The sequence below is a fragment of the Mesoplodon bidens genome, assembly GCF_964165515.1.
Source record: "Mesoplodon bidens genome assembly, chromosome: 18".
In the NCBI taxonomy this organism is placed as follows: domain Eukaryota; kingdom Metazoa; phylum Chordata; class Mammalia; order Artiodactyla; family Ziphiidae; genus Mesoplodon; species Mesoplodon bidens.
In genome coordinates this window covers 57,766,317-57,783,602 of record NC_138175.1, presented here as the reverse complement: position 1 = coordinate 57,783,602, position 17,286 = coordinate 57,766,317, and the positions used below count along the sequence as shown (strand labels likewise).

General features: G+C 56.5%; 2 protein-coding genes across 9 annotated transcripts; one reads left to right on the top strand and one right to left on the bottom strand.

Annotated features, from left to right (window-relative positions):
- Positions 1-1,317: 1,317 nt before the first annotated feature.
- On the bottom strand, positions 1,318-7,235 carry ZNF524 (zinc finger protein 524). Of its 5 annotated transcripts, none has more exons than XM_081215753.1 (2): positions 7,204-7,235; positions 1,318-2,373 (listed from the first exon to the last, which is right to left on the bottom strand). In XM_081215753.1, exons 1-2 carry the CDS (start codon positions 7,222-7,224, stop codon positions 1,549-1,551), a joined length of 846 nt encoding a protein of 281 aa, XP_081071879.1. In that variant the 5' UTR covers positions 7,225-7,235; the 3' UTR covers positions 1,318-1,548. The 5 variants fall into 5 exon arrangements, with proteins under 5 accessions (XP_081071879.1, XP_081071880.1, XP_081071882.1 ...); XM_081215754.1 differs by lacking the exon at positions 7,204-7,235 and adding an exon at positions 5,709-5,798; XM_081215756.1 differs by lacking the exon at positions 7,204-7,235 and adding an exon at positions 4,681-4,735.
- On the top strand, positions 4,686-9,971 carry FIZ1 (FLT3 interacting zinc finger 1; the record flags this gene model as incomplete). Of its 4 annotated transcripts, none has more annotated exons than XM_081215752.1 (4): positions 4,834-4,894; positions 5,827-5,898; positions 6,398-6,761; positions 7,676-9,971. In XM_081215752.1, 2 exons carry the CDS (start codon positions 6,438-6,440, stop codon positions 8,873-8,875), a joined length of 1,524 nt encoding a protein of 507 aa, XP_081071878.1. In that variant the 3' UTR covers positions 8,876-9,971. The 4 variants fall into 4 exon arrangements, with proteins under 4 accessions (XP_081071875.1, XP_081071878.1, XP_081071877.1 ...); XM_081215751.1 differs by having other exon boundaries at positions 5,827-6,065; XM_081215749.1 differs by lacking the exon at positions 5,827-5,898 and having other exon boundaries at positions 4,686-4,894.
- Between the last annotated feature and the right edge of the window lie 7,315 nt (positions 9,972-17,286).

Sequence of the window (17,286 nt, the reverse complement as noted above, 5' to 3'; positions counted from 1 at the left end):
GGTCCCCGAATCACGCCTATTTCAGAGCTTAATTATCATAATCCCCACCCATTGTCTCAGAATCTGTCCTCCTCGACCCAGCCCCGTGAAGTTTACCCTGTTCTTCCCCGCCTCCAATCCCCTAATCTCTAGAACTCCAGCTCTCCCTCATAAGCCCCTCCTCTCAGAGCTCCTTAGGCAGAACCACGCCCCTGCGTCTAAGCCCCGCCCCTTCCGTCCATAGCATTTAAGTCCCACCTCTCTCATGACTTTCATGCTAAATTAATTCTGCCTCGAACTTGCAAAGCGTTCTCTGAAGTCAGTGGGTCTCAAAGTATGGTTTGGAGACCAGTAGCATTGGCATCACCAGGGGAATTTGTTAGAAATGTAAATTCTCAGATCCCCCTGCCTCTGACTTCCGGAATCAGAGACCCTGGGGGTGGGGCCTAAGGACCTGGGTTTTTAAAATACCCTTCAGGTGATTCTGATGCAGGCTGAAGTTTCGAACCACAGCTTTACCACACCTTACGCGGCCCCTCTCGTATACTCTCTGTAAGCCTCGCCCCTAACTCGGCCCCACCTCAAGCAGCTAAGCCCGATTCTATTCAGCTCTTCCTCCTAAGCGACCCCTCTCTCAGGGCCTTTCCTTCCTTACTCCTCTTAGGTACCCCCTTTTCTCCCCTTGGCCTGCATAGCAGTCATACCCACCGCTCAGCATCTTAACAGTTCAAGTCCTACCTCTCCTAACACCTTGCTCTCCTGCAGTTTCCCCTTGAAACCCCTCCCCTCAGATAAACGCTATCCATTCCCTCTAAATGCTCTCAGTTTCTGCCCGCCAACCCTTACACCTCCTTAAGCCCCAAGCCAGCTCAGCCAGCCCCGCCCAGTTCTCACCTAACTGCCCTACAAGCCTCGCCCCTCAGCCTCAGCCCCGCCTCATGAGTCCTTAGCCCCGCCCCTCCGGCCCTACCAAAGTGGTCAGTCCCGCACACAACCCTCAACTCAGTGTTTCTCTGCAAACAGTGCCAGGACAGAGATGGGCCAAAGTGGTGGCTGCAGAATTTCCGGGAATCTGGTTAGAACGGCGCCGGGGGTTGGCGGGGGACCTAGAGTCACGTTTGCACAGAAGGTTCAATGTTTTACTTAAGAGTGGATCTTCAGAGGGAGTGCTTTGAGGTCCACTGGAGATGGGAGAAGCGGCAAAGTCTTCCCCTAAGCCAGTCTTTAGCGCCAAGCTAACGAGGCACATGACAAGGGGGCGGTGCAGCGGGAAAGAACATTTGAAGGGAGGAGAAAAGGGGCGCCAGCCCTGGGATCATCACGGAACACACACAGGAAGCCAGTAGGCAGAAATTTATTTCCACAGCCCCTGCCTCCACAGGCCTGTCAGTCCGAGGGAGGGTGGCAGAAGGCTGCAGGACCCAGAAGTGGACGTCCTCACCCTCGAGCTTCTCCCACAACAGGAAGACTACCAGACAAGAGTGTGTCCCAGTTTCCCTGCCCAGGTTCAGTGCCAGCTGAACGCCCAGCCCTAAACCTGGCCTGGGGAGCGGTGGCCGGGGGTGGGGGTCAAGCCAGCTCTTTCCCCTCCAGCTCCTCCTCATCGGCCCCTGCCGTGGCCGGGATACCCTCGTCGTCCCACGGTGGTTCAGGTCCTGGGTCCCGAGGACCCAGGGGTGCCTCCATGGCCTCGGGGTGCTTGCGTCTGGCATGGCGCCGGAGCGTGTTGGCCTCGGTGAAGCGCAGCCGGCAGACGGGGCACTGGTAGGGGCGCTCCCCGGAGTGGACGCGGTGGTGGTGGGCCAGCTCGCCCGCCTCTCGGAAGCGGCGGGGGCAGAGCGGGCAGCGGAAGGGCCGAAGGCCGGCATGGATGTTGCAGTGCCGCCGCAGGTGGCTGGACCGCTTGAAGGTCTTGCCGCAATCCTTGCACTCGTGCGGCTTCAGCTCTGAGTGTGAGATACTGTGGCGCTCCAAGTCGGAGAGGTAGGGGAAGGCCCGAAGGCACACGGGGCAGAAGTGCGGGGCCTTCTTAGGGCCAGAGCTCTCGGGCCCGCCTGCTACTGACCCTTCAGAGACTGTGTAGGGCACACCCTGATCATCGATCAACAGGAGGTCACTGCCACCGCCGCTGCCCACCGGGGCTGTCACCCCCTGTGCCAGTGGGGGCTCCTGCCCCGACTTGGCGGGGCGGCCCCGCTTGCGAGGGAGGGAGGCCTTGAGAGTCCGATTCGAGGAGGTGGCCCCCCCGGGACGTCGGCCTCGGCGGCCCCGGGGAACAGGAGGAGGTAAGGCCAGAGGTTTCTCTTCCTCCCCGGGCAAAGGCGAAGGCCACGAGTCTGGGCTGGGGGTGTCCATTGAGCAGTGGGGGGCTTGGGTCTGGGCACTGGAGCCGGGCTAAGAGGAGAGAAGGGGTAGCCGTCAGTGCAGGAGGGTATGGAGCGCCCTCGTCCCCCAAAACCTCGCCATCCCTGGGTCCGAGTCTGTCGACCTGGGCGTGGCCAACATTCACTTGGACGCACAATTAAAGCCACGCTAGTGGGCAAAATAGCAAGATAATTCTGTACCAGTTGGTAAACAGGCACTGCCCTGAGCCCCACAGGTGTCTCCCAGACCTCCCTAACCCCTCCTAGACATTCAGAGTCAACTTGAGCCAAAATACAGAAAAATCTTCCAAGGAGGATAGAGTCCAACTGAGGGTGCAGGCGAGTATTTCGATCCTCAAAACAGAGAACCCATCAAACAGAAGAGCTACAGAGGCCTCAGAAATGTTTTTGTCCCTCCTTCTGACAGAAGTGACAGAGGGAGAGAAGGGGGGTCAGGACTGGAAGAAGAAAGGGACTGGTCCCAGGTGATGTTTGCCCCTGAGTTGTGGATGTGGACATATGTCAGAGCTGTTAAAGAGTGTGAGCTCTGGAGCCAGAGGTTCTGGGTTCAATTCCTGAGTCTGTTACTTCCTCTCTGTGTGGTGGCCTTGGGCAAGGTGCTCACCTCTCTGAGCGTCAGCTAAGCCTTTTGCAAAACAGGATGAATATTTCCACCCACTCGCACATAAAGTGCTCAGTACACGGAAGTGCTTAGAAGATATTAGCTCTTATTATCACGGTGAGCAGCTAAGCCTCACACCAACTCTCTGAGTAAGGGTATATCACGCCCATTTTGCAAATGGGGAAACCAAGGCACAGGAAAGTCAAATCAGTTGCCCAAGCTCCCTCTGGCGGTACGTGGCAGGGCCAAGACTTGATCTCATGGACCCCAGTGGCCCAGGGAGTGAGCGGTAGTGGACCCAAAGGACATCACAGGTCCCTTAGTCCTGCGTTTGAATCCAGCTCTACCGTTCATTAACAAGTGGCTTTGCCTATCTGAGCCAGTTTCCACCTCTGTAAAATGGATACAGCAGGCTTGTCGGTCGGCATATATATAGTAAGCACCAAATGAACTACCATCACCAACACTACCATCAGCAGCAAAGTCTGGGACCATGGGACTGGAGAGTAATAAAGTGGAGGGGGAGGAGAGCACAGGTGCAGTTAGGATTAGGGGTTACAGGTGCCACTGCACCCCACTGGAACAAGCACACAGATTAAGGTCCAGAGAACGGCAGCCACTTTTCCATGATCACACGGCTCGCTCGGTTGGGGTTGCCTGGACTAGAACACGGGTCTCTGGAACGGTGCCCCTGACCCTCGCCCTCCTCCACCCGGGTGCAGGCGCGCGCCCGTGAGCACCGACCGCGCGGGGCGGGCCCTGCGGGGGCGGCGGCCAATGAGCGGCGCCGGGCCGCGGACGGCGAGGGCCGCCAGGAAGGGGGTCTGCGCGCGCGCGCCCAGGCGGGCCGGCTCCGCGGGGCGCGAGGTCGGCGCGCGCGCTTCAGCGAGCGCAAGAGCAGAAGCAGGTGGGGGGCGCGCTCCAGGAGCGCGCGGCCCCGGGCCTCCCCTCCCTCCGCTCCTCTCCCCCAACCCGGGCCCCCCGCCTCTTGGGTACCTCATTTGCATGTCGCCTGGACTCGCGAGTGTGCGCGCGCGGGGGCGCGGGGCCGGCGCGTGGGAAAGGGCGGGGGCGAGGGGGCCCTGCCCCTCGGCGGCGCGCGCGCGCGGGACTGCCCCGCCCCTCGGAGCGGATGCCGGTTGGCCCCTCCCTCCCCTCCCCTCCCCGTCGGGCCCGCGCCCGCGGGGCACAAAGGGGACCCGCTGGGTCCTAAGAGCCGGTCACATCCCCGTCGGCAAGCCGCGCCTGCGCACCCGTCGCCCTCGCTGGACCCGAACGGGAAATTACCCCACCAACACATCGCAAACACACAGAAATGTCTTTCCTCCCACAAAGCACCCAGCCGGGTGACCCAATCAAAGAAAGGTACCGAAAGGATAAAGAGCGGGAAAATGGCCCCTCATTCCCGTAATTAACATGGCTCCTGATTAGCTTCAAAGCCCACTGGAAGCCTAAGCACAAGATGGAGCCTGCTCTATCCTCCTATCTCTATCGCAGATCAGCGAACTTCGATTTCTCTCTCCTCCTGATGCAACTCTACATCCTACCCAGGAGGAGCCTGAGGCTGCGAAAAGGGAATCATGTCAGCCCTCATCTATGTTAACACCCGCCAGCGTCGATACCGCAGGGAGGAGGCCGCGCGCGCTGAGCTTGTTGCCCTTAGTCTGTATGGCGCCGGGGGCCACCCTAAGCCCCGCCCCTTCTCCATGCCCTCACCCAAGATGGCGCCACCCTGGCTTCTCGAACCTCCAGTAGCTGGGAAAGGGACGGGAAAGAGAGAGAAGGGAGGGCGGCGGGGAGGAGGGAAGCCAAGAAGGCGGGAGAAAGGGGGAGTGCGGGGGAGAAGGGAGCCGAGGCGGAAGTCGAGGGGCCCCCCGGGTGGAAGTGACGCTACCCCCGCTGCCCAAAATGTCGGCGCCCAGAGGGAGGTGTAAGTAATTAAAGAGGAAAGCCGACTGACTTTCCCGGCCTCCCGGGGCCGCCTCAGGGCTCCAGAACCCCCGCTCCGTACGAGCAAGGTGGACTCGCCCGACTGCGGGTCTAGCCTGACCTGCCCCCGCCCCGGGCGCCCGGGGCCGCACCTTTTAGGGACAGGGGGGAGGGGTACAAAAGGCCGACTCCAGGGGCCTGGGTCCTCGAGCTGACTGGGGAGGGGGGCTCAGTCCCGCGGGCGACTGGGTGGGGAGGAGGCGGGGCTTAGTGGTGGCTGGGGCGGAGCAATAGGTGGGCGTGGTTTAGAGTGGAAATGGGCGGGACTGTGAGTAGAAAGTGGGAGGGGCTTAGGCAAAGGGGTGAGGTTTTACAAAGGGGCGTGGCTCAGTGAGAATGGCAGGAGGGCCCCTAGGTTGAAGGGTCCTAATTGGGGCAGAGGGGGGTAAAGGGTTTCAGTGTGGAGGTGGGAGGAGCTTAAAGTAGAAGGGGTGGAGTTTGTCTAGGGATGTGGCTTTCAGGAAGTGGTGGACATAGCGGGGTGGGGTTTAAGCGTGTAATTTGGGGCGTCGTAGTGGAGTCTTTATATTGCAGGTGAAATGACTTAGGATGGGGAGGGTGTCAGAGGAAGGGCTGAGATGGCAAGAGAGGTAGAGTGGCAGGTGGTCTTGGAAAGGAAGGGGTTTACTTAAAGGCTGAGTTTAAAGGAAAACTTGAGTGGGGTTCAGGAGGCGGATCTTAGTGGGGAAGAGATGGGGGACTTCAAGAGGAAACTCGGAGGAACTTAGCAGATAGTGGTGATCAAAACAGCTTACGTGTTGAGTCTTTGCTGTGCACAAGCGTCAGTAAGCACGCCGCATGCATGGCCACAAATTTGCTTAGTCCTCACCACCACTCCACGAGGTAGGTCCTCCCATTATTCCTATTTTGCAGATGGAAGGAGAATCAGTTGGCTTTATCCAAGGTTCCAGGACTAGTCCTGGTCTCCCTGGAAGGTTGACTCAGGTGCGCTTAGCCCCAAATTTTCATACTGTCATTGGCTAAGAATGTCGTCAATCTTCATCTGAAGATGACTTTCATCTTCAAAAAAGAGTGGGAGTGGCTTTCAGAGGGGAAGAGGCTTGTCAAGGCATATAAGAGGCTTCAGAAACAACGTGGAGACTTTGAAAGGGGTAGGCGGGACCTGAACACGAGTGGGCGGGGTTTAACCACATTTGGCGGGGCTTAGAGCTGGGCGGGAGTTCATTCACAAAGAAGGGGAGAGGCTTAAAAGCATTCAGTGGCTTAGAAGTGACTTGGAAGTGATTAGGAAGATAGATGAGTGGTGGAAGCGGTTGTAGGAAAGTGGGAGGGGCTTAAAAGGCAGTAGGTGTGGCTTGGGTAGATGGGCGTGGCTTCGAAGGTAGTAGGCCGGGCCTCACAGGTCTGTGAGTCCAAGGAGCCTGATAGGGGGAGGCTGATGGGGACGTGGTCCCTCACCCCACTCCATGTCTCCCCGCTCCAGAGAGAGCCCCCACCCGCCACTGCCTTCACGCCACGCCACCATGGATGACGGCCCGCTGCCAGCGCCCCCGGCCCCGGCCCCGGCCCCGGCCCCGGCCCCGGTCCCGGCTCCGCCCGCTGTTGCCCACCGCGTCCCGTTTCACTGCAGTGAGTGTGGCAAGAGCTTCCGCTACCGCTCGGACCTGCGGCGCCACTTCGCTCGGCACACTGCGCTCAAACCCCACGCGTGCCCGCGCTGCGGCAAAGGCTTCAAGCACAGCTTCAACCTGGCCAACCACCTGCGCTCGCACACCGGCGAGCGGCCCTACCGCTGCTCCGCCTGCCCCAAGGGGTTCCGAGACTCCACCGGCCTGCTGCACCACCAGGTGAGTCCTGCAGGCCGGCCCCAAGCTGGCCTCCCTGGGCTGGACTCGCCCTTGGAGCCCCGGGGACCCACTATGGGCAACAGACAGCTGGCCCCTAAGAAAATTTCTGTCTCCCTACCTCCCGCCTTCCCTCTCCATCGAAGCACCCTGACCAGTCAAAGCATGAGTTGTTTCTCTTTCAGTCTCCACCCAACCCAGGAACTAAAACATTCATAGTACATGTGCCCCACCGCTATGCACCTCCCCTCTCCCGTGCCCCTTCTCATATGCCAGCGTCTGCAAAACTTTGTGCTCATCATTCCATTACCGTTTTTAAAGATAGATTTACCACGTATGTACTTAATTCCTTTACTCAGCAATTACCTATTGAATGTTTTCCCTGCTCCCAACACCTGGGATACCAAGGTGAAATCAATAAAGTCCACGCCTTCGGAGAACTTACATTCCATTGCGAGTGGTCCATAGCCAGGTAGACAATCAGCAAGAAAGCAGATACACAGGCAAGGATGATCTGAAAAAGGAGAAGCGTTGGGAAGGAAGTTAAAACAACAACAGCAATAATAACCATCTGATATGTAGGAGTAAAGAGGGGAGAGCTATGGGCTACCACACAAGGTGGGGGAAGGTCAGGGCAAGGTGATATTTGAGCTGAGACCTGAAGGAAGAGCAGGAATCCACCATGGAACAGCCTTCCAGGCAAAGGGAGCAACATGTGCAAGGATCCTGAGGCTGGAGGGGCCAAAAGCATGCTAACGTGGCCGGAAGCAGAGAACGAGAATGAGAGGGTTGAAGCTAGATCTTGGCCCTGTGGACCTGGCAGGGAGCTTCCTCCGCATCTCTTTGGGAGGCCAAGAATCAGTCCCGCGGGCTAGACCCTCAGCCCTGACGGTGGGCTCTTCCTCCTGCCCTCCCAGGTCGTCCACACTGGCGAGAAGCCCTACTGCTGCCTAGTCTGCGAGCTCCGCTTCTCCTCGCGCTCCAGCCTGGGCCGCCACCTCAAGCGCCAGCACCGTGGGGTGCTCCCGTCCCCCCTGCAGCCCGGCCCAGGCCTGCCCGCCCTGAGCGCTCCCTGCTCGGTCTGCTGCAACGTGGGGCCCTGCTCGGTGTGCGGGGGCGCAGGGGCTGGCGGCGGAGAGGGCCCAGAGGGTGCAGGCGCGGGCCCGGGGAGCTGGGGGCTGGCGGAGGCGGCGGCCGCCGCGGCGGCCTCACTGCCTCCGTTCGCGTGCGGTGCTTGCGCGCGGCGCTTCGACCAGGGCCGCGAGCTGGCAGCCCACTGGGCTGCGCACACCGACGTGAAGCCCTTCAAGTGTCCGCGCTGTGAGCGCGACTTCAACGCCCCCGCGCTGCTGGAGAGGCACAAGCTGACCCACGACCTGCAGGGGCCGGGCGCGCCTCCCGCGCAGGCCTGGGTCTCCGGGGCTGGCGCCGGGCCCGAGAAGGCCGGCGAGGGCGGCGCTGCGGAGGCGGGCGAGGCTCAGCCGGCCTGGGACGGCAGGCTGCTCCTGGGCCGCGCCGGGGGCGGCGTGCCCGAGCTGGGGGGGCTGCTCCCCGAGGGCGGCGGGGAGGCCCCTGCGCCCGCGGCCGCGGCCGAGCCGTCGGAAGACACCCTCTACCAGTGCGACTGCGGGACCTTCTTCGCGTCGGCGGCGGCGCTGGCCAGCCACCTGGAGGCGCACTCGCGCCCCGCGACCTACGGCTGCGGCCACTGCGGGGCCCTCTACGCGGCCCTGGCGGCCCTGGAGGAGCACCGGCGCGCCAGCCACGGCGAGGGAGGCGGTGCGGAGGAGGCGGCGGCGCCCGCCCCGGAGAGGGAGCCCGCGTCTGGGGAGCCTGCGTCCGGCTCGGGCCGCGGCAAGAAGATCTTCGGTTGCTCCGAGTGCGAGAAGCTGTTCCGCTCGCCGCGGGACCTGGAGCGGCACGTGCTGGTGCACACGGGCGAGAAGCCGTTCCCGTGCCTGGAGTGCGGCAAGTTCTTCCGCCACGAGTGCTACCTCAAGCGCCACCGGCTGCTGCATGGCACCGAGCGGCCGTTCCCCTGCCACATCTGCGGCAAGGGCTTCATCACGCTCAGCAACCTCTCCAGGCACCTGAAGCTGCACCGGGGCATGGACTGACGTGGCCAGGCCGTGCGAGCCCTCCGCTAGACCACCCGTCCCAAGGGTTGGACTCAGGGCCCGGGCCAAGAGACCTAGGGACCACGAGGGAAGCCCCGGCCCTCCAGACCCAGACACGGGCCCCGAGATGAGGGGACCCTGGCTGGAGACATGGAGCCGCCAAACACACAGGCCCCTGAGCTGGGGGGCAGTGAATAAACGGAGAGATGCCTCAGCTCGAGGGTCTCGGATCTATGGAGAGATTCCTAAGCTCCAGGCCCCTGGAATACGTGCTGAGCACCCACAAATCAGTAGGCTCCTAAGCTGCGGGACCTAGGAATGAGTCTCCACAAGTACTTCTCATCTTGAGGGCCCAAATAATAAAAGATGGGCACCCCTCCCCCAAGGGAAGACTGCCCCTCTCCCTAAGAGCCATCATTCCGACGACCTTGATCCGGAGAATGGGGGGGCGGGGACCATGTCCCCGGATTTCCCTGGATCCCCTCCAAATGCTACCCACCAGAGTCACTGGTGCCCCCAGATAAAGGATAGAGCCGGAATCTGCCTCTCCCCTCCCCCGACTTTATTCCCTACGCGGAAAGAGGACCAGGGTAGTCGCCCCCTGCCCTCACCCCCTTCCCCAATTAGGTCTCCCTCCCCTACTAAGGAATGGATCTAATCATCTCCCCCACCCCAAAAACTAGAATAGCCTGGTTCAAAATCCCTGCGCCCAGTAGGATGGACTGATCCAGATACACATACCCCCACGCCCTGTCCACTGGAATGGGCTGGTCCAGGCTGCCACCTGCGCCCCACCCTCCTTAGAACGCACACGGCAGACACTCCTTCCCTTCCTCTAGCGTGTGGGCAGGTCCACGTCATTCCGCATTATGTGAACTCACGAGTGGGAGGTGGGGGACATTGGGGTATCCCTCCCGCTCTGCTGTAGCACCTGTTGGTCTTTCTCTCCATCTCTGTCAGTTTGTCTCTGTGTTCTTCCCAACCGCAAGGGGAAGGGGGATTTGGCTAGGGGGTTTCCCCCTGTGAGCCTCGACCTTGCCCCCTGTCCCACTCCCCAGTGTCTCCTGGACCCCAATAAACCTTGTCCTGTCAGCCACTGCCGTCTCATTTTCTGATCCTTGGCTTTAGGTAGGTGGGGATTCCTCCCCCTCTGATTTAGGACAGGCCTCCTAAATAGAGGCAGATCTTTCCTTCCACCTGAGAAATTTCGAGTCCTTTAGACGGTGCAAGACCCTTTTCATATCAGAGATGGTTTAGATCTCATCTAAGTGGAACCCTGCATCTTAACTACCACCTCCAATGGACGGACATGCCCCCTAGGACCAGACTCGCCCTTTAGAAACCTTCAATCCCACAGGACACGCCCCCTGAAAACCAAACTCTTTACAGACGTCCTACCCCTAGGAAGAGGCCCCGCCCCTTAGACTCTGTCTCCCAGGCAACCAAGTTTGTACCTTAGCCGCTAGATCCTTCCCCTCGATTAGGATCCGCCCATCTAAGGATGGGCGGGCCCCTCAGATTGTCTCCTCCACGCTAGATTACATTCCGGTACCGGTACCGAGTGCCAGGTGCTGTCACCCCCTCTGGGGATCCAACAGTGAACAAAATAACTCTTTAAGAAAACGAGTGGCTGGGCTGTGCCACCTTAGGTGGGGTGGTCCAGCAGGGAGGAAGTGGGGGGGGTGCTTCTCTGCAGAGGTGGCATTTGATCTGAGACCAGAAGGGTGAGGAGGGGCCGGCCAGGTGGACACCTGGATGAGCCCAGGAGGGGAGGGAGGGGTGAGATGAGGTGGAGAGGTAAGCAGGGGTCAGGGTACACAGACACTGGTGGGCCAAGATGGGCATTCTACTGTGCTTTGTGGGCAAGGGCAATGGCAGGCAAGACTGGAAGTGTGAAGGGACGCGACCACGGAAAAGGGCCTGGTGGGGGCAGAGTGGATGCGGCAGAGGCTACTGCAGTCCACCAGGAGAGGGGTGTGGGGGCCCGGAGCAGAGGGATGCACAGAACTAGGGGGGCCCAAGATGAATTCTGGAGGTGGAATGTGCGAGCGTGTGTTGTGTGTGCACGTGCGTAATGGGAAGGGAGGCATGGGGGCGGGGCTGGGAACTGGTTGCGTGGTGCTGCTTTGTATTAAGACCAGAAAACGGAGAGAGAACAAGTTCGGGTGGAGGCTAGAGGGGTCAGGAGTTCCACCTTGAGCTTCTTAAATTTGAGATGCTTGGGAGATTGGCATGCTCTACTAAGGCTGAAGATGTCCATATGCCAAAGATAGGCACGAACCCTAGAGAAACTCATGTTCACCTGTACCAGGAGATTCATATAAGAACGTTCACAGCAGCAAAATGTACAGCCCTGAACTCAGAACAACTCAAATGTCCATTGGTTAGGGCTGAATGTTTGTGTCACCCCAAATTCATATGTCGAAATCCTAATGCCAGGGCTTCCCTGGTGGTGCAGTGGTTAAGACTCTGCCTGCCAATGCAGGGGACATGGGCTCAAGCCCTAGTCCGGGAAGATCCCAAAAGCTGTAGAGCAACTAAGTCTGTGCACCACAACTACTGAGCCTGTGCTCTAGAGCTTATGTGCCGCAACTACTGAGCCCACATGCTGCAACTACTGAAGCCCGTGAACCTAGAACTCATGCTCCGCGACAAGAGAAGCCACAGCAATGAGAAGCCTGCGCACCGCAACAAAGAGTAATCCCTGCTCGCCGCAACTGGAGAAAGCCCGCGCGTAGCAACCAAGACCCAACGCAGCCAATAAATAAATAAATAAATAAATAAATAAATAAATAAATAAATAAAAGAAATCCTAAGGCCCAATGTGATGGTACTTGGAGGTGGAGCCTTTGGAAGGTGCTTAAGTCAAGAGAGTGGAGCCCTTATGGATGGGATTATTGCCTTTATAGGAGAGGCATCAGAGAGACCCTTAGCCCCTTCTACCAGGTAAGGGCACAGCAAGAAGGAACGCCTGTGAACAAGGAAGAGGACCCTCATCAGAAGGTGACCGTGCTGGCACCTTGATTTTGGACTTCCCAGCTTCCAGAAGTGTGAGCAATAAATTTCTATTGTTTATAAGCCACCTGGTCTGTGGTATTTTGTTATAGCAGCCCCAACAGATTAAGACATTCATCAACAATACAGTGGATGAATAAATGATGGTATATTATGCCATGGAATACTACACAGCAAGAGAACGAATGAGTACAGATGCCCAAAATTACATGAATGAAAGTTACAAAGAAGCTGGATGCAAGAAACCAGGTACATAGAATACCATTCCGTTTCTATAACATTTAAGCAAGCAAAACTAAACTGTAATATTGTTTAGGATGCCTTGTGGGTGTGAGCCATCTAGAAGAGCAAGGAAAAATTTTTTTTTTCATAAAACTCAGAACTGTGGAGTTGGATCGGTTAAATTCAGAATGGAACATGGTGGAACCTTCTATGGGCTCTGGGGTGGCTGCCAACATTCCGTTTCTTAATCTGGTGATTATTTTATAATTATTTGTTAAATTGTGCGTTTTTATCGTGCCCTTTTCATCTATACGTCTTATATTTCACAAGGAAAAACATTTAAAGGAGGGAGATAAGTTTGGAGGCAAACAAGTAAGAGTTTGGCATTCAAGGAAGACATTTTTGCCTGGAGATCCACAATTGCCCATTTGAAAAGGCTCCAGGTCGGCCCCTGGGAACGCTCAACCTTGGAGATATTCCTCTCCACTCTGCCACCACTACACAGGAAGGGGGATCAGACAAACCCCTTTGGGGGGGGAGAATCCTTCGCGTTGGAAAAACAAGACCCGCCTCCTTAGATATAGGTGCCGCCCCCAGGGACAAGACCTGCCCACTTGGAGACTGGCTCGGCCTCCAGAGCTGAGGGCCTGGAAAAGTGCCAGGGTTGTCATGGAGATGGCCGCCTGGCAGTGGGGTGATGAATAGGGACCTCCCGCCTACCTCACCTCCACTCCAATCCTTTCTCTTCTGAGAGGGTAGCAATAGGGACTCGTCCCCTTTCCCGAGTGTCTCAGTGCCAGGTGGTGGGCTGGACCTCGTCCCCAACTCGTGACACCGTGGCCGCATCTTATCAATGTGCTAATTGAGGCTCGAAGGCAGAGGGGGAGGATTTTACCCTGGGGGCGATCTCACCCGGTCCAGAGCATCAGTTACTAGCCAGACGCCGGCGACTCCGACGCCTCTGTGGGCAGAGCTGACTCTCACGTGCGGACAGGTGGAGCCAGCCACCCGCACCGCCCGCTCACATCTGATGTGATGCGCTTCGCAACTCCCCACCACGTCAGTGTTCTCCCCTTCCAGGGCGCCCCCCACTCCAAAACCTGAGGCCCGAGTTCGCCTCACTGCTCCTCACCCTTCGTGCCTCTTTATTCACCCACAAATACTGCTTGATATGCGAGGCTTGCTGAGGGTAGAGCAGTTAAACAGGCGAAGCTTGGAATATAAACTCCCTGGGAATTTATATTCCAGTGGAAGGGGAAATAGGCAAAATAGGAAAAGTAGCCTAATGTTTGCAGTAAGTACAATGTTGAAAATTAGGGCAGAGAAAGGACTAGAGGGTGTCAGGAAGGCTTTTTTTTTTTTTTTATTGGCCGCACTGCGCAGTTTGTGGGATCTTAGTTCCGCCACCAGGGATGGAACCCATGGCCCCTGCAGTGGCAGCGCGGAGTCCTAACCACTGGACCGCCAGGGAATTCCCAGGAGGGTTGTTTTAGGTAACGTGAACGGGACAGGTGTCTCTGGGGAGATCTGTAAGAAATGAGGGAAGTACGGGAAACATTAATGGAAAGCCAGGAGAAGGACATTCCAGGCAGTGAACTGCACGTGCAAAGGCCCTAAGTCCGAAAGAGCAAAGAGGGCAGTGTGGATGGCGCAGAGCGAAGCCGGGGGAGAAAGACAGGAATCCGTGAAGGGAGCTTCCAGGGTTCAGACGGTAGGGCGTGGGGTGCAGATGAGGAAGGTGGGGAGGAAGAGGTGACACCCACGGGACGGTGTTCGGCGCAGGAGCGAAGTGATGTGATTTCTAGGTGCCGGGGACTGCATGCGAGGGAGGCGGGGGGCCGAAGCAGGGAAGCCAATGAGGAGGTGGAGGCGGTGGGAATAGCATCCAGGAGGGCAGCCCTGAGCCAATCAGCGCCAGTTCCCGCCCCCTGCCCGAGGCCGGCCCCGCCCAGGCCCCCCATCTCTCACCTGGCCCCGGGCACCGCCTCCTTCCTGCTCCCCGCCTCGGTCTCCCCTGCATCCGGCCGGGCCTCCTCGCGGGTCCCACAGGAATTTCTCTAAAACACTAATCGGATCATGTGACTCTCCAGCTTAAAACCTTTTCAATGGCTTCTCAGTACACTCGGAATGCGTCCAGCATTCAGCCTGGACTAGGAGGCCGGACATAGTTGCTCGTGCAGCTCCGGCCTCTCTCCACCACACTGGCCGCCTTTGATGCCCCAATCCAAGGCCCCAAATCTCCCCCAGGACATGATCCCTACCTCCGCCCACGCCTACACACACATACAGCACGCTGATCTCTCTGAAATTTCTTTCCCCTCAACCTCATTCCTGAATTCGTTTCTTTCATTTAGGAAAAAATATATATTAAGCCTTCAAAATATAGATAATATAATAATAATACACTCACACACCCTAGGTATATACTCAAAAGAACTGAAAACAGCCATTAAAACAAAAACTTATACATAACAAATGTTCATAACAGTACTGCTCACAATAGCCAAAAGGTAGATACAACCCAAGGTCCATGAAAAAACGAATGGACAAACACAATGCAGTATATACCCATACAATGGAATATTATTCAGCCATAAAAAGGAAGGAAGTGCTGTCAAACGCTACAATGTGGATAAACCTTGAAAACATTACGCTAAGTGAAAGAAGCCAGTCATAAAAGACCTCACACTAGATGACTTAATTGATATGAAATATCCACAGAAGACAAACCCAAAGAGACAGAAAAACGATTATTGGTTGCCAGGAGATGGAGGGGAGAAGGGAGTGGGGAATGACAGATGAATGGATCCGGGTTTTTGTTTGGGGTGATGAAAAGGTTCTGGAACTAGATAGTGGAACTAGTGAATTTTTGTTTGTTTGTTCGTTTTTGTTTGCTTTTGGCCGCCCTGTATGGCAGGAGGGATCTTAGTTCCCCTGTCAGGGATCCATCCTGTGCCCCCAGCAGTGGAAACGCAGAGTCCTAACCACTGCACAGCCAGGGAATTCCCCTCGAGGATGTACTTAATGACACTGAGTTGTACACTTCAAAATGGTTAAAATGGTAAATTTTATGTTACATGTATTTCAACAAAAGTATACACACACACACCCATATATTGACTACCAGTTTTATTAAAGCATAAGAGGTACACCTGACTCCATAGACCTCCCCCCCTCCAAGATTTGATTGCCTCTCCCTTCTCAAAGGTAACCCCTACCCCAAATTTGGTGCTTACTGTTTCCATGGATGTGTTTAGACTTTTGCTCTAATGTATATGCCCTTAAAAATGTAGTATTATGGGGCTTCCCTGGTGGCGCAGTGGTTGAGAGTCCGCCTGCCGATGCAGGGGACACGGGTTCGTGCCCCGGTCCGGGAAGATCCCACATGCCACGGAGCGGCTGGGCCCGTGAGCCATGGCCGCTGAGCCTGCACGTCCAGAGCCTGTGCTCCGCAATGGGAGAGGCCACAACAGTGAGAGGCCCGCGTACAGCCAAAAAAAAAAAAAAAAAAGTAGTATTATTGACCAGATGTTTTTAAAAATCATGCTCCTCACCATCATTTCTCCCATCTCTTTGTGAAATGCAAAGACTCACTACTTTGAAACCTCTCAGTACCTCACTTTACTGCTCTGTGAAATGGGAGAATGTTACACACTTCTTAAGGAGGAACAAATGGGTTTGTATTTGTAAAGCACTCAGAAGAGTGAGCTATTATTTATTTTCATTTTATTTATTTTTATTATCCCCCATCATTTGTATCTTTTTCCTTTACTTTGTTAAGTATGAAACACATTCACGTGGTTTCAAATTCCAAAAGTACAAAAGGACAGAGTGTAGTAAGTTTCAGTCCTGGGAGTTAGAATGTTGCCAGTTTCTTCTCTCTCCTTCCAGTTTTCCCAGACACAACCCGCTGATAAGTGCAGATAGAACAGGTTGCACGCTGTGCTCCACCTTCCGTGTTTTCTCCGTTATCACTTGGAGCCTTTCCATGTTTTTACAGTGAACTTCTTCATTCTTTTTTTTACGGACACATAGCGTTCCGCTGGGTAGATCAATCACGATTTACCACTCAAATCCCTGATCGATGGGCAGGTAGCTCATTTCCTGTCTTTCGAAGTCATGCACAATACTGCAACGATTAACCTGGTACAGACACCATTTGTGGCATGTTTATGAGTAGAACTATCAGAAGAATAGTGTCTGTGTTGGTATATTTCTCTCCCATTTCCATTTGCCTCCCGCTTCCCATTCCTAACCCTCGGCTTTCATCCTGCAGGTTTCAGCGGATACATCGTTGCCTCCAGGAAGCCTTCAGGGATCACTCTCACTCAGTGTTGTCTCTGCTCCCTGTAATCCCACTGCATCCTGCTTCTGGCTTTAGAGCACACTCTCCAGAAGGGCCATTGGATCTGTGTCTGTCTGCCTCCTCCGCCAGACCCTGAGCTCCCTGTGGACAGGGTCCAGCGGCCTCTGTCTTTGCCACTGCAGCTCCAGCACCAAGGACAGAGCTAGAACATAGTAGGTGCTCAGTAAATATTGGTGGCTTAGGATCGAGTGAATATATGCTGCAAAATGAGTAACTGGTCTCTTAGGGTCAAGTGGATATACGCGGGGTTTATCACAGAGGAGGAGACTGAGGCTCAGAGAAGGGAAAGTCGCTTGCTCTGGCAGCCACGTGAAGGCTGCAGTCAGGTTCTAGTCCAGATTGCCGGTACTTTCCCTGAAGCCTCTGTCACTGCCTCATTCATCTCCTTTCCCGGCCACACCCCTCGCCCAACACAGTGCCTGGCACAGACAGGACCTGATAAATGTGTATTTGTTGAAGGAATGAATGAATATGTGTCTGTTGGGGAGGGGAGGAAGGGGGGCCAGACCCAGCCCCCTCCTCCCTCGGGAGCCAAGAGGACGGGGCCCCAGCCCCCTCCCCTTACAGGACCCAGGAGTCCAAGCCGCCCCCCTCCTCCCTCGGGAGCCCAGAGGACGGGGCCCCAGCCCCCTCCCCTTACAGGACCCAGGAGTCCAAGCCGCCCTCCTCCTCTCCGCCCCCTGGGTCTCCTCGTCCACCATCTTCCGGCTTCCCAGCCAGTCTTTCCTCTCTCAGGCTCGGACGAAAAGCCGGGTTTCCGGGGGGAAGGCTTAGTTGGTGACACCGAGCCCAGCCTCCTCCACCCCCC